Here is a 25,825-nt window from a genome sequence, read left to right on the forward strand (position 1 = left end):
AGGCTAACTGTTGCACCTGAAGGAATGGCAGGAGGCCCTCCTCTTGTGGAAGGGTCCAGGATAAAATGTTCTTGCATAAAAGTCTAATTGGTCATTGATGTGGATAGAATAGCACAAATACCTTCCTTACTTACAATAAGTTAGTTAGGGATGACCCATCCCCTCCGACATCGAAGGCATAGTGTTTGGGACGCGATAATTGGTCTTGGTGGGGCAAGGCACGGAAGTTGGTTGTGTTTTGGAGATTTTAACTCCCATCTCTCCTGGCAAGAGAAGGCTGGAGGAACACAACAAGCTTCGCATGAGTGCGATGTTTTCAGGAACTTTATCAATTCTTGCAACTTCCTTGATTTGGGCTTTAATGGTCCAATGTTCACATGGAATAACATAAGGGCTGACAATGAGAATATAAGGATCAGGCTTGATTGAGCTTTGTGCAACCCAGAGTGGCGGCAAGTATTTCCTGATGCTTCAGTTACGCAGTAGCTTCGGATCATTGCCCAATTGTGGTAGATACGCTGGGTGGTTGGTTTAAAGGGCGTAGACCCTTTCGCTTCAAGTCAATGTGGCTGAAACATGACGATTGCAGCAATGCAGCCGCGAAGGGCTGGGCAATCCCTCCTACAGGTTCACCTGCTACCAGAGTGGTGGAGAAACTAAGAAATAGCCAAAGAATTTTCAAAAGATGGAATAAGAGGGTTTTTGGCGAAATCTAGAAGAACATTCGGAGACTCAAGGCTGACCTTGAATATGTGCAAGGTCTCCCTATGTCCGACTTCTCTCAGCTGCAGGAATCTGAAATTCAACGCCTCCTTGACCTAGAATTGGAAAAAGAGGAGGACATGTGGCGGCAAAAATCAAGGGTCAGCTGGCTTCAATGTGGGGACAAAAACACAGCCTTCTTCCACCTCTCTACTATCCAGCGTCGGCAATCCAATAGAATTCTGATACTGCAACGGCCTGATGGAGAGTGGTCCTCATCCGAGGGGGAGGTGGCTGATATTTTATGCTCTCACTTTAAAACCATTTATGAGTCTGAACCTGTGGATATGGAGGCTCTCACTCAGGTACTTGATACGGTGCAACAGGTTGTCTCTGATGCACTAAATGACTTGCTTTGCCAGGCGCCAACTATGGATGAAGTCCGATCAGCCCTTCATGAAATGTCCTCCCTAAAGTCTCCTGGACCGGATGGGTTCCCACCAGTCTACTTTCAGAAGTTTTGGGAGATGGTGAAGGATGACTTATTCAGTCTTGTAGCTGATTTTTTTGCAACGGGTACTCTCCCACAAGAAATGAACCGCACCCTCATGTCTTATCCCTAAAGTGGCCAACCCGGAAACTGCAGATCAATTCCGGCCAATCAGTCTATGCAATGTTATTCTTATGGTGATTACGAAGATTGTAGCTAACCGCCTGCATGGAGCGCTGCATCAGATTATAGCACCCAATCAATCGGCATTCGTTCCTGACTGGCTTATCTCTGATAATGTGATGGTGGCGCATGAAATTTTCCACTACATCAGGAAGCACAAGAAAGGAAAGTCCAAGTTTATTCCTTTGAAACTGGACATTCGGAAGGCATATGATAGGCTTGAGTGGCGGTTTGTGGAAGGTATGCTCCTCAAGCTTGGTTTTCGCCCTCACTGGGTGCATTTATTGATGATTTGCATTAATTCAGTATCCTATAATCTGTTGATTAACGGTTGTATTAAGGGGTCTATTACTCCCACTCGGGGTACTAGACAAGGGGTTCCCATTTCTCCTGCAATTTTTATCATGTGCTCCCAAGCGTTAACTGCAGTGATACAAAATGTTGAGGCACGGGGAGTTATTCATGGCATCAAAGTTCGGCACAGAGGGCCCTCTATCAGCCATTTGCTTTTTGCAGATGACTGCCTGCTCTTCTCTCAGGTGAAGTTACAAGAAGTCACCGCTCTCAAACAATGCCTCGACCTATATTGCAGAGCAACTGGCCAATCGATTAATCTGCAGTAATCCAGCCTGGTGTTTAGCCCAAATACACACCTGAAGTTCCAGCGCTAGTTTTCACGTGTACCCAAAATCACTTATGGTGCCAGCCCATCTAAGTACCTAGGGCTGCCGACGGTCTTTAGGGCAAATAAAAAGCAACTGTTTCAAGATGTGAAGGATCGCACTATCAGGAAGTTGAAGGGATGGAAGGAGAAATACCTCTCACATGCAGGCAAAGAGATTCTTCTCAAGTCAGCTATTGCTCCAATGTCAAACTATGCCGGACTTCATTTTAAGTTGCCAGTGTCGCATCATGAGGATATTAGGAGGGCAGCATCTAATTTCTATTGGGGTGAATCTGAAGGAGGGCCTAAATTACATTGGATCTCCTGGGCCAGACTTTGTAGGTCGAAGGAGAAGGGGGGCCTAGGGTTTCGTGACTCTACACTGCAGAATCAGGCTCTTTTGGCAAAGGCAGCTTGGAGGATGTGGTCAGCACCAGACTCCTATTGGGCTCAGTTTCTTAAGTCTATCTACTTCCCAAATTCGTCTTTCCTTGAGGCGAGACTAGGAAATAACCCTTCTTGGGGTTGGAGGAGTCTTCTGGAAGGGAGGAACACATTGAAAGCAGGTCTAGTATAGCAGGTTGGTGACGGAGGATCTATTCATATCTGGTCGGATCCTAGGGTGCCATCCCTTCCTCGGTTTAAGGTTACCCAGGTTCGCCCAGTGGACTGTGGGTTAACAATGGTCGCTGATTTGATTGACCCTGTTTCACACTCGTGGAAGGTAGATCTCTTACAGAAGTGGTTCACACAGGAAAACCGAGATGCCATTCTCAATATCCAATTGAGTCTCTTCCCATGCATTGATAAGCAATGCTGGGGTGTTTCGAAAGATGGTGCTTTCTCTGTAAAATCAGCCTACAATTTGCTCTCAAATCTGTCTCATTCTACAGTGATAGCTAGTGCTTCATCCTCGCGAGTCCATCATTGGGAGCAAATTCCTGACTCAGTATGGAAGAGAATCTGGGCCATCAAAACTCTTCCTAAGATCAGGACTTTTCTCTGGAGGTGCTGCGCAAAGGGGCTTGCAACAGGGGAGAACCTAGTGTCTCGACGTATTGCAGTGGAGACCAATTGTAGAAGATGTGGGCTGGATATTGACGAATCTGCTGATCATATTCTTTTCGGATGTCCGTTTGCGCAGGTAGTATGGTTTGGCAGTCAGCTCTCGTATTCCCCTCCACCTCTCCTTGAGCCTCAAATCTAGGAGTGGTTGTGTAGCTGGAGATGGTCTGTTTTGGAGTGACAAGAAGCTTGCAACTCAAGCCCTATCCAGAGCCTCTTTCATTTGCTGGTATCTCTGGCGCGTGCGCAATGATTTGGTCTTTAACTCTAAGGACTGGAAGCCTGAAGAAGTGATAATTGCTGCTGATAAGGCATTTCAGGAGTTCTCTTCCATACCAGTGGGTGGAGGTGCTCGGATGACCGGAGATCACACTGTTGGGCGACATACACCAGCTATGTGGAGACCCCCACCATCTGGCTATCTCAAGGTGAATTGTGATGCTGTCTTGCCCCGAGGGAAAACCAAAGGTGGGCTGGGTTTTATCTTTAGAGACCAGCAGGGTCGGCAAGTCTCAGCCAGCTCGCTTCCACACCACTTCGACTCGCCTATGCAAGGGGAAGCACTGGCCATTAGGAGTGCCTTATCATTTGCACTGGCGGCTGGCTATGACAACCTTCGAATTGAAGCAGACAACAAAGAGGTGATTGAGTTCCTCAGAGGATCAAGCAAGCTGCCACCACTAGAGTCAGTAGCAATTCTGCGAGATGTGAACCTTTTATGCTCTTTTTTCCATAGTGTTTCATTTACTTGTTTTCCACAGGCACTGAATTCTGTTGCGGATGCCCTGGCTAGGAAGGCCCTGTCCATCGTGTGTAGGACTGATTGGCCGGATTCCACTCTTTGGCTTTGCCGACTGTAGTTGGCAGATGTCACTGCTTGTACACATGCTTATCCTCAGTAAACTACTCTTTACCAAAAAAGAAAGAAATCGTACTTTCAGATTTGTTCCTTCCTACTGTTAGTTCAGTTGTTTATTGACTCTCTCACATTGTTTTCTCTTCTTTTTGCATCACTCTGCACGAAAAGACTCTTAGATTATCAAAAGGATTTGATATCAAACAAATAACAAAAACTTAAAAGAATTATATTAGTGACTGGAATATTATGGCATATTCAGACTTCTGAAACAGTGACTGTTAGTGATTCGCATGAAGGAAAATATCAGGATAACAGAGAACTAAAAGCATTGGCTTCACCCTTAGTAAATAAGTAAAATAAACCAATTTAAACAATAAGGGCAATATGGAAAGCTACCGTAGAAACAGGGACTGTCCATCCCTGTTCTGGAGACCAATTCAATGATGGACGCAAGTCTTTGCAGAAAGCTTCATAAGTTTTTCCTTCACCAAGCGGGGGTTTTGGCAACTCTACCTGTAAACAATTAGGATTATAACTACAAAAGAAGAGAGGTACAATTTACAATCATCAATTTCAAATATAAGCACTTATTTTGTAAACTTTAGGGATGGTTTTAAGAAGTTGTGTCCCCTCACATCAATATATGCATCTCCTTCAAGAAAAGAACATTTTGTTCCTTTTGAAGAGGCAAATTGAGGAAAAAGAGATGATTAAAGGAGTAAACAGAAACGATATGAAGCAGGGGGAATACAAGCCAGGCAATCAGCCTCATAATTTCAGGGCTTGATATAAGAGAGAGGAACCTATTAATGGGAAGCGTATTAATTCTGAGGTTCTTTATTAGTGTGAGATGAGAGAACCTCCAAACCTCACTTCCCCTTATGAGTCATGATAGCCCACTTATTTAAAATTCTTCAAAGCAATAGCAAGACAATAGAAAAATTAGAAAGTCGTCTAAATTCCTTCAGTAATTCCATAATGCTAGAAGATTTATCACGAATAGTCTTTTTTTTAGCTCCAAAGGGCAGACCTTGGCGCAACTGCAAGGTTGCTCCACTGTGACCTAATGGTAGTGGGTTCGAATTGGGAAACAGCCTTTCCGCGAAGCAGAGGTGGTTGTGACCTAGTGATCGTGGATTTGAGGTGAGAAACAGCCAATATATATAACTTTTCCACCCCCTTTCAGATGAGAAATCCAACTGACTTATGTCCAGGCATTCATAGTTTTCCTGTTCAGTCCACCAGTATTACATAAAATCCATATTTCAGTACGTGAAGCATGAAGAGCAATTAACAACAAGAAGTGAGACCCTGAAACCAGCTTTAATATAAATGACCATCTCAAGATAGAGGATCAAGGTCCAAAGAATAAAGGAATTGGAGAAACAAAAGAAACAAGGGTCAAACATATAACGCTAACCATAAAAGCTACAAACTACTGTTCTTGTTTTCCTCACTCTGAATGTATTGTGTCCTATCTGCAGTAACATACATGCAAAACACACGAATATTTAACCCCCCTTCCCACGCACACACAATAATTCTGATTACTATCAATTTATAGCTTCCATCAATTTCAACCCCAACTTCATATTGGTTCCCTTACCAGCTTAAGTAACACCTCATGGATCTTCCTAATGAAGATCGATCAGAGGATCTGCTGGTGGTAGGTTTTCTTTCAAGATAGAAGGTAAAGACGGCTAGCAAGGAAGAAAGGGAATCACAAAGATGAGGGGAAAAGAGAGAGGCAACAACCTCAATATTAACTAAATAAAACTAGTTTTCCATTCCATAAATTCAGGCAGGATTACAACCCTATTTATAAAGACCAAATAAACTGACTTTTGGACTCTTAAACCAAATAAACAACTATCCCTTCAAGTTACCTAAACAAAAACTAACTTAAACTATGCAAATACTTGTTATAGAAGACTCCAAACAACATACTACTGACTAAAATAACACATAAAATACTTAACTAAAAAGGACTCCTTCTAGATTAAACTACAGCACATGGAACTCATACACTCTTATAATGATATACTTAATCTCGTGTAAAAAATTAAAACCCCAAATATGGGCATATAAAAGAGCCTCATTAGTCATTACATCAATAAACCCAAAAATAAGAAGCCCAAGGTCCATAGAGCACAACCATGAGTCAAAATAAAGTCTTCCAAGTCCTGATTGGCCCAATTAGACAATCATAACTATGCTACTTCTGCACTGAGCCATCTAGAATGTTCGGACGTCAACAAATTTTTCCATCCACTACATCCATATCAATTCTTATAAGTCAAATTTCGGGAAAGTCCCTTCTGAAATCCCAAACTCCCATTATCCCTTCAGACCAGGATTGGCTTCTCCACAAATGTAAAGACCAATAAAGTTGCAATATAAGAAGACCAAGGGATTGACTTTCCACCACCCCAAAAAGGGCACCAAAACACCTTTATATGTTTCGGTCTGACGGGTCAAATTGACCACGAAGTCAAACCCTGGTAAAGAGGGACGCATTCTCTTCCTAATTAACCAACAACAACAACAAAGCCTCATCCCAACTAGATGGGGTCAGCCACATGGGTCCTTGCTGCCCAATCAGCTCTATTCGAAGTCATACATGATACAAGGCCTAAGCAAAGCATGTCTTTCTTCATCACTTCTCCTACGGTAATTTCAGGCCTGCCCCTGGCTCTTTTAGTTCCTTCAATCCGAATAAAATTACTCCTCCATACCAAAGCATCCCAAGGCCTCCGTTGAACATGGCCATGGTACCTCAAACAACTCTCTCGAAGCTTATCATGAATCGGAGCTACTCCCAACCCAGCTCTAACATGGTCGTCCCTTACATTATGCTTCTTAGCTTTGCCACACATCCATCTCAACATCCTCATCTCCGCTACACTTAGTTTATCTGTACAATGCTCCTTAACAGCCCAACATTCTGCACCATACATCATAGCCAGTCGTATGACAGTCCTATCAAACTTTCCTTTAAGCTTTAAAGGAATATGCCCGATCACACAGCACTCCGGACGCACCTCTCCACTTCATCCATCCTATTTTTTAATCCTTTGAGCAACATCATCCTCTATATCACCTTATTTATTTACGATTGAGCCTATATATCTATAATAATCACTTTGTGGAATCTCCCTCTCATCAATATTCACCACCTCATGAACCGTATGTATTCCATCTTAGTTCTACTTATCTTAAGACCCTTTGATTCTAAGGTTGATCTAAAGAACTCAAACTTGGCATTAATCCCTACTTATGTCTCATCCACCAAAACAATATCATCAGCAAAAAGCATACACCAAGGAACTTCATCTTGTATAAATCATCAATGATAAGCGCAAATAAATAAGGGCTTAAGGCTGATCCTTGATGTAACCCAATTGAAATTGGGAATTCACTACCTTGACCCCCCACATTTCTTACACTAGTCACACACTATCAAGCATATTTATAACTATGTCCACATATTTACTTTAAACACTTCTCTTCTCTAATACTTGCCAGATAAACTCACTAGGGACTCTGTCGTAGGTTTCTAGGTTAATAAAGATCATATGGAGATCCTTCTTGCCCTCTCTTTCCATGAGTTTCCTAATCAAGAAAATAACTTCCATCGTGGATCTCCTTGGCATAAAATAAAATTGGTTCTCTGAAATAGTAGTTTCCTTTCTCAAGAGGGTTTCAATAACCCTCTCCCATAACTTCATTGTATGACTCATTAGTTTTATGCATCTATGGTTATTGCAGCTCCGAATATCACCTTTATTTTGTAAATCGGGACAACAATGCTTCTCCTCCATTCATCTGGCATGTTCTTTGTGGTTATAATCTTGTTAAACAGCTTTGTAACCCAGATATACCCTAGATTCCTAAGCTCTCCCACACTTCTTAGGGACCCCATCTAGGTCTAGTGCCTTGCCTACTTTCATCTTTCTTAAACCTTCTTTTACTTCAGACACCCTAATCTTGCTTATATATCTACGCCAAGTGGTGTCAAGATGAGTAATGCAAACCTTTGGGACCCTATGACTGGAAAAGTCTTCATAAAGTAGGCTGTAGATATACTCTTTCAATCTCTCCTTAATATCCTCATCCATTATTAGAACTCTACCATCATCACTTTTAATACATCTAACATGGTCGAAAGCTCTACTCTTCTTTTCTCTCATTTTAACTATCTCATAGATAGCTTTTTCCCCTTCCTTTATGTTCCGATTATTAAAAAGATATTCACATTTCTTCACCCTTACTTTCCCCAGGATCTTCTTAGCTTCGTCTCTAGCAAATTTATACTTTTTTAGATCATCCACCACTTTAGTCCTTTGCCATATCTTAAAACTAGCTTTCTTAGTCTTAATGGCTACTTGGACCTCATCATCCCACCACCAACTCTCTCTAGGGGCATGGTGTATATCTTTCGATTCCCCTAGAACCTCTTTAGCAACCTTCTTAATACAAGCTGTCATCTCGTTCCACATCGCATTAGTCTCCATCAAGTCCTACTTTCCTTGTTTAACCACTTTATCAGTAAATGAATTCAATGACTCTCCTTTTAAGCTCCACCACTTTATCTTAGGGCAAATAGGCTCCCCTATCTTACGTTTCTGCAAAATAAGGCACATATCCAAGACCACAAATCTATGTTGAGTGGTTAGGCTCTCCCTAGGTATAAGTGTATAACCTTACAGTCCTTACAAAACAATCCGTCAAACCTTTTGGTTAGGAAGAAATCTTTTTGCCTCATACGATACCCAATTTTGTAGATAACTAAATGCTCCTCTCTTTTCAAAAAAAACAGTTAACAATGGATAAATCATAAGCTACCGCAAAATCTAAAACTGAAATACTCCCTCATTCCTCTCTCCAAATCCATAGGCTCCATATATGCCTTCATAGCCTCTACGGTCTCTCCCAACATTTCTATTCAGATCACCCCCTATAATAACCTTTTCTCTTTGACTAAAAGCTTTTACTAATCCATCCTTGTGTTCCCAAGTTGGAACTAACTACTTTCATCCAATCCTATTTGGGGTGTGTAAACGCTAATTAAATTGACCTCTTTCTACAATACGATCTCTCCCAACATGTCCATTCAAATCACCCCCTATAATAATCTTTTCTCCTTGACTAAAACCTTTCACTAATCCATCCATGTGTTCCAAAATTGTAGTTTACTACTGTCATCCAATCCTACTTGGGGTGCGTAAGCGCTAATTATATTGACAACCTCTTTCTCCAACACAAGCTTAATGGATAGAATCCTACCTCCAAATCTTTTAACATCCACCACATCATTCTTTAGATCTTTGACCACAACTATGCCAACTCCACTTCTATTACTTTGATCTCCCGTATACCAAAGTTTAAAGTCATCCAACACCTTAGCTTTTTCACTCTTCCATCTAGTCTCTTGAATATAGGCAATACTAATCCTTCTTCTCCTCATAACATCTATCAACTCTAGACTCTTACTCGTTAAGGATCCAATATTCCATGATGCTAATCTAATCCTACGCTTTTGGACTAGAATCTTTACTCGCACCTGTCAAAAGATCGTTGGGCAAGAGAGTTGGGTGAAGGGGAGAGAGATCGTTAGGGGCAAGAGATTCATCTACACAATTATGAAAGGAAAATGACAAACATCATCAACGCACCGTGGCGTGCATGAATGTGCAGAGAACCCTGGTTCTGTTTGAAGTTTCGGCTCAATACGCTCAATGCCTAGCTAATATCAATGATGCATATTCACCCAAAAAAAAAATATCAATGATGCATGAATTTATTGACTTTGAGGTAAAAGGGAACCAAAGCATAAAAAGAATATTCTCTTGGCAATCAACATAATATCTAACCAAATAAATGCTATGCATGGGGGAGAGAATAGAAAGAGTTAGATGACATGGGCCACTAGGAGACGAGAAATTTGGGGTTTTGGGTGGGAGGAGATTGTTTATGTAGGAGAGAGGAGGATTATTTTGTAAATCCTATATGTATGTTTATGTGTGCGGATGCGCGTGTACGTGTGTGTGTGTGTGTGTGTAAGAGAGAGAGAGATGACACTGGTGTACGGGAGTGAGCTTTTAGGGGTCTATCGGAGAGATAAGAAAGAGCAAGTGGTAGAGGCGTGGAAAGACGGAACAAAGAGTTCCCTAATTTGTGAGGTGAGCACTAAAAAGCAACCTTGGTTCTAAATTTCAGTCGAAATTGCATCTCAGTTTCGCAAGAAACAGAGACGAAACCTTAATGAGATACCACTACCTACCTAGTTTTGACCAGGATTAACGTGTTTTGGCCATATTTCGGTAATTTTGCAAATTTTGGCTTGAACCACCTATATAAATTCATTTAACCCCATCAAAACTTGATGAAACCTGGGAATTTCAACCTAAACCTGGTTGAACCATATTATTTATGTGAAATATCATTTAAGTAAATATTTTTATATTTATTATTTCATATACTTTAGAAATTATTCATAAATAAGCAAATTCCCCCATTTGAATCCAATAAAAATATTTAGAAAATAAAATTCCAAAAGGATTAGAAGTCAACCCCCCAGTTGAATAACAGAAACCGGATTTTCGGCGGTAGAAGAAATTTTCAACTTTCAAATGCTTGGGTTTTTGTCAAATCTAAAAATTCCATAAATCTAGTCATGATAGAACATCACAAAAAACCAAAGCAGCAAGATAAACATTTGTTTTGATATCAAAAAATTGATTTGCATTCAGAGTGATTTTGACAGCATTCACGCACACCAAATAAGGTTTGACCGGAAAATTACTCTTTCAATATAAATCAGATTTAAGCAATCTTGGAACCTGAGAGCAGACAGCTAATGTGTTCCACTTATTGAACAAGGTTTTATGGTCGGTCCGTGACCCATAGATGCCGAAGGCATCCTTGGGGAGATCTCGTAGTTCCTACGAGGTGGAGACGATGGGGTCGGTCCATGGATTTTCCTTCCTTTTGCCGTATTTTGAAAAGATTGAAAAAGTCAATCATTCACAACCATTGATGAAGGATTCCTCGAAAAGTTAAGGATTAGTAATCCTTTTTAGAAATTGAATGGAGTCAGTCTTCTACATACGCAAGGAAGGTATTCAAAAAAGAAAGAAGAACTCATCTCCTTTCTTTTAACACTAAGGAAGATTGATTAAATCTGATTTATATTGAAAAAGTAATGTTCCAATCAAATCTTATTTGGTGTGCGCAAATGCGGTCAAAATTGCTCTGAATGAAAATACATTTTTAGATATCAAAACAAATGATATTTTGTCGTTGTTTTGGTTTTTAGTGATGCTCTATCATGACAAGATTTGCAAAATTTTTAGACTTAGGAAATAACCTAGCATTTTAAAGATGAAAATTTCACCTACCACCGAAAATCGAGTTTCTGTTATTCAACTGGGGGTTGACTTGTTATCCTTTTGGAATTTTATTTTCTAAATATTTTTATTGGATTCAAATGGAGGCATGTGCTTATTTATGAATAATATCTATAATAAATGAAATAAGAAAATATGATATTTGGCATAAATAAGGGATGATTCTGGTTCGATACCATTTTCAAGAACAGTATATACTACAAAATTTGGGTCAAAACCACACCATTTTCAAAAACAGTATCTACTATCAAACTTGGGTCAAAACCACAAGTACCATCGAGTGTTGTTTATGCGAAACTATTGCATTGATTGGGTTCAAAATGTCAAAAATAGGCAGCACAAAAATTAGGGCAAAAAAACTTCTGGGCCTCGAAACTAAGGTTTTGAGTTGGCCAGGAGAAATTACCAGATTTTGACCGAGATATGGTCAAAACCTGGCATATCTCGATTTTGGCTGGTTGAAACTTGAAACTGGCCTCAAAATCAAGATTTAGAACCTTGCACATGCGCACGACAGACAGAGAGAAGCATCTTAATATAAGAGATAATTTGTTGGGGTTTCTGGGTTTCTTGAAAAAAAGAGAGGAAATATTGTGTTTTCTTTTCTTTTTTCATACTCTAAAAACAAAGTACAATCAACAATAAAATCACAAGTTTAATCTTTTGCCATTTTTTTAATACATTTTCCAAAAACAAAAGGTGGGCCGAGGATTGAGGGTGAAAATGCATGGGAGGGAAGAAGCTCCTTTTAGAATAACGTATATACTTACAAAGCCTTGGTACAAGAAAAAAGGACACATAAAGTTCCAACAACTACCACAAAACAAGCTTGTTAGATACATTATGGAATAATGGAGTGATTAACCAAAGATGTAACTAAGAAACATGGAGATCGGAAGATCATAATCTTAAGCCAGGATGGTCAATAACCAACGGCAATTATTAAGTTGATGCAAATGTTGAGGGAGAAACAGAAAACTCTTCAGTCGGTTTTATTAGTCTAGAGAAAGGATATAATTAAGTTCCTACATAGTAGGATTAGAAAGCACTATGCATGCATGCATACACCAGCACAGTGCACCTTCACATGCAGACAAACACATGTATAACAAGGAAATCCTAGCCACTTGGGGTCACTGCACAATTCCTGCTCCACTCATGTAGTTTCTCATTGCATAAGCAACATCATTTTAACTTTAATACATTAACTTTTCAGAACAAATAGAAATTTGGATTCAAATGAAGCAAAGAAATAGACAGAAGTGAGTGGGGCTACAAAAGCTCGCAGAACCCAATTCCTAACCTACAGAAGCTGACCTACACATACACATAAACTGACACACATTAGACGAAGGGAAGCCTGGGCGGATGTCTTGACGTCATTTGGGAAATATTTTAATGTTGTAATTTAAAACAATCAATGGTAAGACATCAGTGTTTTCCAACTGCATACATACACAATGAGTCAACTGGATACACGCGCAATTGCATTTACTATCAAGTTGCCAGCAACATGCAGCTTTGAGAAAACGTCACCACTAGAACTGAACAACTCAGAAGATGACATAACCTCAAGTTAAATACTCAAAACTAAAGAAGACAAGTAAACCAACTGGCAGAAAACATTACCTGGACCTTATCATTCCCTAGTACACGAGTTATCCTTGCTGACCAATAACAGCCATCAGTCCACCAATCAACCAAATCTCCCACCTTCCAAACATTGGCAATGATTACTACCACTCCTGAGAGTGCACTGGCATCAGGTATTTGACTTTCTCGATAGATAGGAGGAAAGGAAGGTCGCACCACTAGTTCCAATTTCCTCTCTCGAGAATTAGATTTATCAGTTGAGGGCTTCTGATACAATTTTGTCCAGGTTGTTTCTGCAGAAGTAAAGGTAAGGTTTCGGCTGATTAAACCATTGGAACATCATAATTGAAGGAAATCAAACCATAACAAGGATCAAAAAGCAAGCTAGAAAAGCATATGAAAGCAAAGCACGAAAAAAAAAAAGAGCCTCAATAGATCTTCCATAGAAATTTAACTCCTTAAAATAAGTCAAATATGAATGATTGAAATACAATCTACCAGGACCAAAGGTGGTGCAGATCAATTGGAGAATCTGCTGGTGGTGGGTCAGATCAATGGAAGAAAAGGAGAAGAGGGAGAAGAAAGAAGAGAAGCATAAAATTCAAATCGTTGGGGCGGGGTAAGAGAGGGGAGGCTACAATCTCTACTCAAGATAGGTAAACCACTCCTTAATCCATTTATTCAATTGTGGGGTGTAGTGTAACCTTACAGTCTTATTTAAACTCTACTAAAATGAATCATATTGGCTGTAGAAAAATCTATCAACCAGAAGGATTCTTTTCGAAATAAAGTATACATCAACAACAACTCAGCCTTATCCCAACTACATGGGGTCGGCTACATGGATCCTTACCCTTCAAACAACTCTACTCGAGGTCAAACTTGATACAAGGCCTAAGTTATGCATGTCTTTCCTCACCACTTCTCCCGGAGTTATTTTAGGCCTGCCCCTGGCTCTTTTAACTCCTTGAATCTGAATCAAATCACTCATCCATACTGGAGCATCCCAAGACCTCCGCTAAACATGGTCATGCCACCTCAAACGACTCTCTCAAAGCTTACCATGAATTGGAGCTACTCCCAACCCAGCTCTAATATGATCATTCCTTACATTATCCTTCCTAGTTTTGCCACCCATCCACCTCAACATCCTCATCTCCGCTACACTTAGTTTATCTATATTATACTTCTTAACAGCCTAACATTCCGTACCATACATCATAACCGGTCGTATGACAATCCTATAAAATTTTCTTTTAAGCATTAAAGGAATATGTCGATCATACAACACTCTGGATGCACCTCTCCACTTCATCCATCCTATTTTAATCCTTTGGGCATCATCATCCTTTGTATCACCTTATTTATTTACGATTGAGCCTATATATCTGTAATAATCACTTCGTGGAATCTCCCTTTCATCAATATTCACCACCTCATGAACCGCCTTAGTCTCGCTAAAGTTACACACCATGTATTCCATCTTAGTTCTACCTATCTTAAGACCTTTTGATTCTAAAGTTGATCTACATAACTCCAACTTTGCATTAATCCCCTGCTTATGTCTCATCCACCAAAACAATATCATTAGCAAAAAACATACGCACAAGGAACTTGATGGTCCTGATCTTGAATGTCTCTGGTTAAATCATCTATGATAAGCACAAACAAATAAGGGCTTAAAGCTGATCGTTAATGTAATGCAATTATAATTGGGAATTCACTACCTTGACCTCCCCCCACAGTTCTTACACTAGTCACCACACCATTATACATATCTTTAACTATGTCCACATATTTACTTTAAATACTACTCTTCTCTAATACTTACCAAATTAACTCTCTAAGGACCACGTCATAAGTTTTTCTAGTTCAATAAAGACCATATGGAGAACCTTCTTGCAATCTCTTAATCTTCCCAGAGTCTCTTAAATAAATAGCTTCTGTCATGGATCTTCCTGGAAAAAAAAACAAATTGGTTCTCTCTGTAATAGCAGTTTCTTGTCTCGGGCGACATTCAATAACTCTCCCCCATAATTTCATAGTATGAGTGTATGACTCAGTAGTTTTATGCCTCTATAGTTATTACAACTCTGAATATCACCTTTATTTTTTATAAATCGGAACCACAATGCTTCTCTTCCATTCATCGGGCATTTTCCTTGTGCTCATAATCTTATTAAACAGTTTGGTTAGCCAAAATAAAACCGCACATTGCTAAGCTCTTCCACACTATTGGAACCCCATCTAGACCTGGTGCCTTACCTACTTTCATCCTCCTAAAAGCTTCCCTTACTTTAGACACCCTAATTTTTCGTATATATCTATGCCATGCAGTGCCTTGACGGGTATTGCAACTTTCCTGGACACTATAACTCGAAATTTCTTCATTTAGTAGGTTGTAGAAATAATCTTTTTATCTCTCCTTAATGCCTTCATCCCTGTTCCAAATCAAGTTAACTTCTCAGGAGGGGGGGTGCGCACGTTAGGCTCTGGTGGCGCACGGTAGGTTTGTCGTTTCTGCGAGAGTTTAGGCTATGGCGGGTCCTCCTTCTCGGGAGGAGCACCCCCCTGATCCTCCCCTTCAAGGATCTCTCAATGGTGGGACCACTGCCTCCTTTGCGGCTGTGGTGTCGCAGTCTTTGGCACCTCCTCGCGTTGCTGTCAAGATCAAGATTCAAGACGCCTTCCTCCCACTTTGGTGATCCTGCAGTTTTCTTCACCAGGGAAGAGGTCGAGAGGTCGGAGAAAGCTTTTGAGTCTGCGCTAACTGCTAAATGCAGTTATGGCAGGCCTTCCCTCTACGCGATCAAGGCCTACCTTCTAAAGAACCTCTTCCTTCAAGGAGATGTCGCAATTTCGACCTTGGATCCAAGACACGTCCTCCTTCACTTCTCGACACCTTCGGACTTTGTTAAGGCGTGGCTGAAAGAGCAGGTACACATCCAAGGCTTCCTTTTGCGCTTCATGCGATGGTTGTCTGGTTTTGTCTCTGGCTGGGAGTCACCTCTCGCTCCAGTCTGGGTGTCTTTGCCAGGACTCCCTATCAATTTTTATCAAGGAAACTTTCGAGTTTCAATTACTGGTACGATTGCAAGGTTTTTGAAGGTTGACGGTGCAACGGCCAATTGCTCTCGTACAGTGGAAGCCAGGTTCTGTGTTGAGGTTGATCTAAGAAGTGTGCTGCCGTCAAAGGTGTGGGTGAGTTGTGGCTCTGAAGGATTTCATCAAAAGGTAGTCTACGAAAGGCTGCCGTCTTACTGTGTTTCTTGCTCGAAGATCGGCCATTCAAAAGAGGTCTGTAGGAAGCTGCTTAGGAGGAAAGGAGGTGTTGTGCCTCCCGTCTCTACCGAAGGGCTTGAGGCTCCTGCGCAAGCCTGCCCAGCGGCTCCTGTTACCGGTGGACAGCCTGGGGTTCGAAATAGTGATGGGGTTTTTATTCCAAGAGTAGAGGGGACCTCGTGTGGTGCTGGGGAGTTGGTTGATGCGATAGGTCGCAGACAGCCTGTAACTCTACGTTGTGGGCGATGGAAATCTACAGGGAGGCAGGGCTTGGTCTCTGGTGTGCAGGTGGCTTGTCAGGGTCCAAGCGAAGGGACAGCTGGTGCGTCTGTGCTCGCGGGTGGTCTCCCGGCTGCGGCCTTGGAAGCTGGCAAGGACTTTTGCGATGATGTTGCAGGCATGCCCTTGCGTCTAGCTGCTCCTTCAGAACAAATGTGCGACATGGTGACTGGTTTGGAACAGGAGAGGTCTCAAACTGTTGTTCTTTCTCAAACCGAGGTACTATCACAGCCTTTGGAAGAAGGAGAAGTTTCTTCTACGAGGATTACGTCTTCGGCTTAGGCTGGTGACAGCAGGGAGGTTGCGCCAGAGGCGCCTGGTGCTCTGGGGTGGAATGTGGTTGCTTTTGAGGCTGTTGAGGGTGCGGCTGTAGGCCCCTTAGCTGAGGGCTGTTCGCAGTCATTGACCGAGGGACATTCTCCTTTTTTTGAAGACTGCCAACGTGGCTCGAGCCAAGGATGACACCCATGTGTCCTGCCTGGCTGAGACACCTTCTTTAAGCCGAGAGGCGTTGTTGGAAAGCTTTAAGTTATTTAATGCAGCTATTGAAGATCGGATTCGCAAAACGCTGGACAGGCTTAGGGAGGATAATGCGGCCTCGGTACTGGCAGGCCCCCGCGTAGGGAAGCGGCAGGCTTCTCAGGCGCTTTTTCTAAGCGCTGCGCAAGTCTGCAAAAGAAAGAAAATAAAGAAGAGCAAAAGGGGGAGACCGGCTAAAGAGGGACCCTCACGGCGTGTTACTAGATCGATGAGATCGCTGGATTCCCCTCGGAACGTTCCTAAATGAGTTGTTTATTTTCGAACACTAATGGCATTGGGAATAAGCCTACTATTAGACAGTTGAAAACTTTAATAAACCTGCATAAGGTGGACATTGTGGCTGTTGCAGAACCAAAGGCACAACTCTCTAAGGCACGTTTGGTTTTAAGGCGGCTTGGGATGGATTCGATGAACACTTGTGAGTGTATTTGGGTGTTTTGGAGGTCTTCGGTGCAGATCACTGTGTTGGAGGAGCACCATCAGTTTGTGACTCTGTAGTGTGTGGATGTCAGTGCAGGAACTTTTGTTATCACATTTGCTCATGGGCTTTGCTCGGTGGTGGAGAGGAGGGAGGTGTGGGAGAGCCTTGTTAGGTTTTCTAGATCTATCACTCTCCCATGGTCAGTGGGAGGGGACTTCAATGCAGTGGCGTCCCCTCTGGAGAAAGTAGGAGGCAGCCCTACTTGGTCGTTATCTTTGGACAAGTTTGGTAGCTTTGTGAGTGGTGCGGGCCTAGTGGATGCAGGCTATGCAAATAATATATTCACTTGGGCGAACAACCGCTCAGGTGCGGGTAGAGTCATGGCCAGATTGGATCGTTTCTTGGTGAATCCAGCATGGTCGGGGGCTTTCCCCAGGTGTGAGGTGGCACATCTAAACAGGACATGCTCAGACCACGCTCCTCTTTGGCTCTCGTTTTCAGCAGCTTGCAACCGTGTAGTCTCAGCCTTTAAGTTCCAGCAAATGTGGTTGCTTCACCCAGGGTTCATTGATTTTGTCAAGGGAATTTGGGAAGAGCCAGTGGCTGGCTCCCCCCTCCAAACATCGTTCATTGATTTTTAGGTTGGTGTTGTTCACCCAAGAAACTTTGTAGGGGTTGGGATGTGGCTTTGTCTTCAAATCGAGCTTACAAACGGTGTCTACAGAGATGAAGTTGGTACAACTACTACTGTCGATTACCGTAGTGCATAAACTATCGTTGCATCGTACTCTGGTCTGGAATATATTGTTGCAACACCAATCATCCTCATCAAATACCTTATGTGTTGCCAGAAGTGGACGAAGAACATAGCAATAGTGCGGCTCTCCATCACTATCATCATCGTTGATCTCACTAGACTCTCACTCACGCTCTACCTCTAAAATTACTATCTCGTTCCTCTGTTGTTCTTCTGAAGCAGTAGCCATGGGTTCTTCTTTATTAGCAAAAGCAACCAACAGTAAGACAGTTAGCAGAAAAATGTCTGAACCCCTTGCATGTAAAACACTGTATCTCAGCAGCAAGGAGGTCTGCTTAAACCACGCCAAGGTGGGGAACAAGGATGGTTCAGCCATGAGCATGGTTTTAAGTTTCGGTCGAAACTTCGACACTAACCGAAATGAAACGAATGGTTGATACTGGCTTGGTCCAAGTTTTGACACCATTTCGACAGATTTCGGCCATGTTTCAAAGTCGAAACATGGTCGAACTATATAGATAATTGACTGGTTTCGATCGAAACTCGTCATATTTCGACAGGTTTCGACCGAGACCCCCTTGTTTCGCAAGTCCCGACACTACTCCTTGGTATTCTTCCAAAAACTTGCAGGTTTTGGCCAAATCACTTGATTTCTTTCCAATTTTTTGCATTCTTATACTCATCCAATCCTTCTACAACTAGGGTTTGGGTAATTGGAACTTGAAGCTAATGGTTGTTTCCCCAAACCTAATTTTTGGAATAATTAGTAAATAGACATAATAGTTTAGTTTTAATTTTTTATATGTAAGAAAGAATGGCCCGATATACGACTTACAAAGTCAGATTATTTTTTAGGTATGGGAGAGTAGAAGATTTGGGCATTAGCGTGCAACATCCTTTATAAGATAGAGCCCTAGTTTAGGACATCATGCTGATAGTGGCTTCCAGAGTGTCGATGATTTAGATCAAAGCATGAAGAAGAGAAGGACCAAAATAGATTTCAGGGAAAGAAAAAAAAAAAAAAAAAAAAAGTTACTGTTCACATGAACAGTGTCACAGCCATACTACCTTGTGTGGGGATGCTTCTAGAAGATGATGTGGGGCCCAAGACCAGATTGCATGGAGAAGAAATAATCCAGCATATCATCTACTTTATATTTTTGCTTAGTTTCTAATTTCAGATTTAATTTTTGGAAGAATTAGTAAATAGACATAATAGTTTAGTTTTAATTTTTTATATGTTAGAAAGAATGGCCCGATATACGACTTACAAAGTCGGATTATTTTTTAGGTATGGGAGAGTAGAAGATTTGGGCATTAGCGTGCAACATCCTTTATAAGATAGAGCCCTAGTTTAGGACATCATGCTGATAGTGGCTTCCAGAGTGTCGATGATTTAGATCAAAGCATGAAGAAGAGAAGGACCAAAATAGAATTCAGGGAAAGGAAAAAAAAAGGTTACTGTTCACATGAACAGTGTCACATCCATACTACCTTGTGTGGGGATGCTTCTAGAAGATGATGTGGGGCCCAAGACCAGATTGCATGGAGAAGAAATAATCCAGCATATCATCTACTTTATATTTTTGCTTAGTTTCTAATTTCAGATTTGGAAAGTAGACTTAGCTTTTATTTAGAAGTTTCTATTTTTGTTTCTTTCTATTTGTGTCTTTGTAATATTTGTTTAACAAACAACTAAGTTAGAGTTACTTAGAGAACAAGTCAGTCCTTGTTTTACTTTTAGAAACAAAGTTCTATATAATGTAATAGACTCCAAGGGAATCCCCCACGATTTAATGAAGTTGAATATTGATTGCTTTGTGCAACTATTGTCCTGAGAAAGGCTGAAAAGGGTGAGATGCCCATGCTGAGACAGCTAACTCCCCCCCCCCCCATCTTCTTCTTCTTCTTCTACTCAATCTCCCTTCTCTTCTCCCGTACTTTCTGTTTCGTTTCCCTGTTATCTGCAACAAACCAAGGTGGCTGAGAACAACTGAGTTTTCAAACTGAGCTACTGATCAACTGCAGAAGTCATCCTCTGGAGATCCAAGGCTACTGCCACAACCATTGATCAGAACACATTCTACCTGCTTGCGGCTCTGGTTTCCTTCTCAGAGCCTACTACAACTTCAAGGTCCTAGAACTCATCAACCAATGAAGCTACTGAGGTGATATTTGAAGCATCTTTGGAGTACATCTAGCCCTTCAATCGACCCTGCTTGGCTTCACCAGTTGCTGCCCAGACTGGGTTTCTCCCCATTGACCTTCTCTTTTGAAATTTAGTTTCTGTTTTCGAGCCCTCTTCAGGACTCAGCAACTGTCCATCAGAATTGGGCCAAATTTGGAGCAAAACACTCACCCAACCAAGGTTAGCCTTCAATCAGATTCAGAGGACATTCCCATTACTGGTTCTGGAACTGATTACCTTCTATTTCTGTAATCTACATATATCTCTATATTTGGCCACCAAAATAGACCCAAACTTGGAGGGCTATCCCATTTTATCCAGACTTAAACTAGATCTTAGTTGCAGGGCCATCAGTTGGCTGGTTAATATTGTTTGTTATACCTTCTATTTCTGGATTAGCAGCCTAATCTGGCATCTGCCATACAGTTAGGAATTGTGTGTTGCCTGGGATTTCATGTGTTGGGGAAATTATATGGGGTTAGTTTACCTGTAAATAGACCTCACATTACCACTTTGTTGTGGTGTCCTTGAGGAACTCAATTAAGAAGTAATTCCATCCTGATTTAGGTAGTCCCTAAACTAATCTAATAAATACTCTCCTCATCGATATGATTTGAGGTATTTGATACGTTTACCTAATTGACTCTCAACCTCAGCACGAAATTCCTTGAACTTTAGGCTTCTGACTGCCGTTGCATTAGGTAAATGTGCTCATACCGAAAGTAATTATCAGTGAATGTGACAAAATATTTCATACTCATGTTGTGCTTGCACGTTTATTGGACCACACACATTAAAATTAAGAAACAAAAGGGGGGAAAACTAGGGTTGGGGTTGTAGAGGATTAGAAGAAGACTATGGGGATGTGGAACGTTTCAAACTCACTGTAGTTGCAGAATTAGCCTGGCAGCAGCTTGTTTGAAGGATAAACTTGAATAAAAATTGAATCTTTGAACTTAATTGAATAAAATCAGATCTTGAACTTGAACTTGAAGGAGATCTTCAAAGAATTGAAAGAAAGCTTCAACAGAACCACCAAGGCTTCACACCGCAAGGTGTCGATTGGATCAAACACCAATCCCACCACAAGATGTCAATCGGATCAAACACCGATCCCACCAACCTTGATCAAACACAAGACAGAAATCTTCAATGGAGAAGAAGAGCAGCAAAAGCTTTTCATTAATATCAAAATTCGTGTTCAATATTTGCCCCCCTTACAACCGTATATAAAAGATTAAAAAAGAGACTCCTACACTAAAAAGGAAAGGCCTAACCCAATCTTTAACTTATTAGGTAACTTAAACTGACTAGGAAACCGAAATAGACTCAAAACAGAATCCTAATCCAGCCCCACTAAACACTTAAAAGAAAACTACTAAAATCACTTAAATTGAACCATTAGTTGAACCGGTTCAATTTATGAACAAAATACCAAAATAAAAAGCAAGTATGAAACTAAAACAACTAATCCCATATGCAACCTAATTACCCTTATTTTAGGCCCATAAAAATGGCCTATTACACAAAAAACCCATGGGATCAAAGGCCGAACATGTATATAACCTAACCCTAGACTTAATCCCATCAAAATAAGCCTCTTTTGGTGATGTATCTGCATCAGGGATCTTCTTAGTTATTTCTCCTTGCAGATTCGACTCATAAGTCAATAAGGTTTTGCTTTTGCCCTCAAACAATCTAAGTACAATCTTTTAGCAACCTATTAATCCTTTCTACACATATTCTTTGTAATGATCGCAATACTTTCCATTTTGTTTACACAACTTCACTTTACTTCCCATCTAACAAAACAATTCCTTAAATATAGCAAGGAAATATCATCCAGAGTATTTAGGCCCTTTTGGTGACTGTAACTCCAAGAAAGCCAAGTCCATGGTGCTTCTCATCGCCATTGAGCAAACAGTTATATTTTAATACAAAAAATAATGATTGATGGTGTTCTAGCCACAGTAAATTAGTTGTCTAGCTTGCTTCCAAGCCACTCCACTAGATGCACATGTAGTCGTGGTAGTCGTCCCAGAATACCCCTGTTCTATACTATAATTTACTACTTAATACGAATGGGGAATTACATCACTCTTTGATCTGCAGAATAAGCCCTACGAGCTCTCGGTTTTATGGAAGAGATCGCTCCATTCCAAGGAACTGAATCACAATCATAGTTGTAACGTCGTCACGGCGATCCCAGTTGGTGGAGGGGTGTCTAATCGATATGTCGACAAGTCGCCCGCCATGTTGTTGCCATGGCAATCATGGCGACCATGTATTATTTTTATTTTCCCTATTTTTAATGTCATTTAGTATGCTATAATATATACCCTATAACATCAAAATCCACATGAAAGTGTACTACTATGGTTTAATTCATGAAAGTTTAATATCCATTAATGTATATGAAATCATGGATTAGCCTATGAAATATAAAATACTTTGATATTAACACTAAATATGATAATAAAGTTGAAAAATCAAATGATAAGCTAACCTGTTTACTGAAGCTTGATAGCAACTTAGGGAGTTAGGGTATAGTGTATTAGTGTTTAATGCTTTTTTATGTTAATGTGTATTGCAGGTGTAACTTGAAAGGAAAAAAGCATCAACTCTTACATGGTTTAAAAAAAAATTAATTGTTAAAAATCTAAGTTCTATAATCTGAAACAAGAATATCGCCCGATATGGCCATATGTCGTGGTATGGCATCAGCGACGCCATGGAGGCCATATCGGTCGACATTCTTGACTCACCCATATCGTTGGTCGGTATGCATCCATCACACTGGATCAATCCTTTTCCTTCCAATTAGTTAGATTCCCCGGGGTGGCCAGCCCCGACTACATGGGAACAGATCCTTCCTCTTCGTAATCAAGACTTTTTATCATTTATAGACAACAATGAACAACCTTGTTTCATTGGGTTCCTCATTCATTAATTATGTTGCAAATAACCTAGCTAATCAAGGAGTTCAAAGGAATGATATGACTTTGGAAGCTACTCATCCCAACAAATTGACTAATCAACTAGGGAGATCTTCACCCATGTGATATCAATGAACACCTTGTTTCATTGAATTTCTAATTCATTAATTATGTTGCAAATAACCTAGCTAATCAAGGAGTTCAAAAGAATAAAATGACTTTGGAAGGTGCTTATTTAGTTTCTTGTTATTAGTGTGCATTGGGACTTTTGTCTTATTTCTCTTTGCTCTGATAAAACATTATGGTAAATCATGTATGGAGCACTCAACCCCCTCCCCCCAAAAAAATAAAAAGAGGCATCTACACAACATTTTTTGTAGCTTTGCTTAGAAGGGGGGTAGGGGACAATTGCCTTCTCTAACTAAAGGGCATACCCAGTGCACGAGGCTCCCGCCACCACAAGGTCTGGGGAGGGTCATAATGTACGCAGACTTACCCCTGCTTTCGCAAAGAGGCTGTTTCCAAACTCAAACCCGTGACCACTTGGTCACAATGGAGCAACATTTTTCCTGTTGCACCTTTACCGTGACCAGAACATAACTCCTTCAATATAAATCAGATTTAAGCAATCTTGGATTTGTTGGAAAGCTAGTTTTGTGGTCTGCCTAATACAAAAAGTCTCATCAAAAAATTAAATCATTTGACCTATCAAACTTCTTAGAGAACAAGAACATTTCTCTAAATCGAGAGCAGTTTAATTACTTATAGATAAGATCATATTTTCTAAAAAAAATATAAACCAAATGTGAGACTATGTATACCATGACAATGACCAATTCCAAGAACAGTGTAAACCAACTGTATATGTTTTGATTGTTTCAAACTTCCAATAGCTCGCTTCTTCAGTTCTGCTATCTTCTAGTTCTATGTTGATTTTTGAATTTTGATGACTTGATGCGTCTTAATATTGATTTTTGATAACTTGATGGCTTAATAATGATTTTTGATGACTTGATGTAACTTAATGTGGATTTTTTATGACTTGATGGTGCTTAATGTTGACTTTTGATGGCTAGATGTGGTTCAATGTTGATTTTTATGATATAAGGTATACATTGTAACATATACTAAATAATGTTAGGAAAGACGGGAAATTAAAATTAACACTTGGATACCTAGGCGGGTGCCTTGTCACCTAAGCGCATAGGCACCCCTCCATCACCTTGGATCGCCTTGCCACCTTGCCACCTATGCTGCGAACCACTGATAAAAGGGCAGCATAGGTTGTTGCGATTTATGAACCATTGATAAAGTGCAGCATCAAACCATTGATAACAGCATAAGGTTGCTGGGAACCACATACATAGGTCACAACACAAGGTTGTTGGGAACCCCATAGCACAGCATAAGATTACTGGAAACCACAAGTAACCCTCTTCATAATAAAATATGTTGCTGATGACTAGAGTAAATGACATTAACAAAATAATAATAATAGTCTTCAAATATCACAAGATAACTCCAATCACCCCCTCATGTGTGCTACATGTGGAACAAATAATGCTGGGGAGAACAGCAAGGGATCGTTTGTTTGACAGGGAGGATGGGGTGGCAATGTTGTGGGACTAATGCACTTAATTTGATTAGGGTGTCCCAATCATAAAAAATAGTGCGTGCCAAATCGATGGTTTACTATTATCATTATCATGTAGTTAAACTGCAACAGAAGTAAATGAGAGAAGTTTTTTTTTCTTCCTGCCAGGTCAACTTAGAGAAGACATGTCATAAAGGGAAAAGAATATCTCCAACAGTTTCAAAAAACGAAGGAAAAAAAAAAAAAAAAAAAAGGAATAACCAAATAAATAAACTTACTTTCATCTGGGAAGTCAAAAAAATCCAAGGCATAGCTCAGCTGCCCTTTTCTCCAGCCAGTATCCATTATCTAATAAAAATGAATAGAAAGTTGCATCAGGGTCAAAAGAATCAGTAGGAAAAAAAGAGTAGCTTTTTTAAAATCCCCAATAAACAGTAAACTAGATTAAAAAAAATCTATTTCAAGTAGTGAGAAAAAAATATGTAAAACACCCAGATCAGAAATTCAAAAAAAGGGTGTACCCAGTGCACGAGGCTCCCGCCACTGCGGAGTCTGGGGAGGTTCATAATGTACGCAGCCTTACCCCCGCTTCACGAAGAGGCATATTTAAATAAAAAATAAAGAGCATAAAAATCAACATCATTCATAACAGAGAGTATAATACTGATAACAGGTGAAAGAAAATGTGTTTGGCTTTTATAAACAAAATGAAAATGAATCTCTGGCACATACTCCTCTTTATAATCATCATAGACATGTATATCCAATTTCCTTAGTTCATCTTTAAACTCTGACAAGATAAGCCATCAAGAATAAGTATATCTGCCTATGCAGTAGAAGCCTAAGGCCCTACGGGCCCAGAT

At 40.5% G+C, this 25,825-nt stretch overlaps 1 protein-coding gene across 1 annotated transcript in view; it reads right to left on the reverse strand.

Annotated features, from left to right (window-relative positions):
* LOC122643026 overlaps positions 1–25,825 on the reverse strand; it is an 81,791-nt gene that overhangs the window by 41,745 nt on the left and 14,221 nt on the right. Inside the window, exons 3-5 of the mRNA XM_043836655.1 lie at positions 25,241–25,310; positions 13,002–13,258; positions 4,360–4,476 (exon numbers count right to left, since the gene is read on the reverse strand). Of these exons, the coding sequence (XP_043692590.1) occupies positions 4,360–4,476; positions 13,002–13,258; positions 25,241–25,310 (444 nt within the window). The remainder of the gene's footprint in view (positions 1–4,359; positions 4,477–13,001; positions 13,259–25,240; positions 25,311–25,825) is intronic.

The sequence above is a fragment of the Telopea speciosissima genome, chromosome 1 (assembly GCF_018873765.1).
Source record: "Telopea speciosissima isolate NSW1024214 ecotype Mountain lineage chromosome 1, Tspe_v1, whole genome shotgun sequence".
NCBI classification, from domain to species: domain Eukaryota; kingdom Viridiplantae; phylum Streptophyta; class Magnoliopsida; order Proteales; family Proteaceae; genus Telopea; species Telopea speciosissima.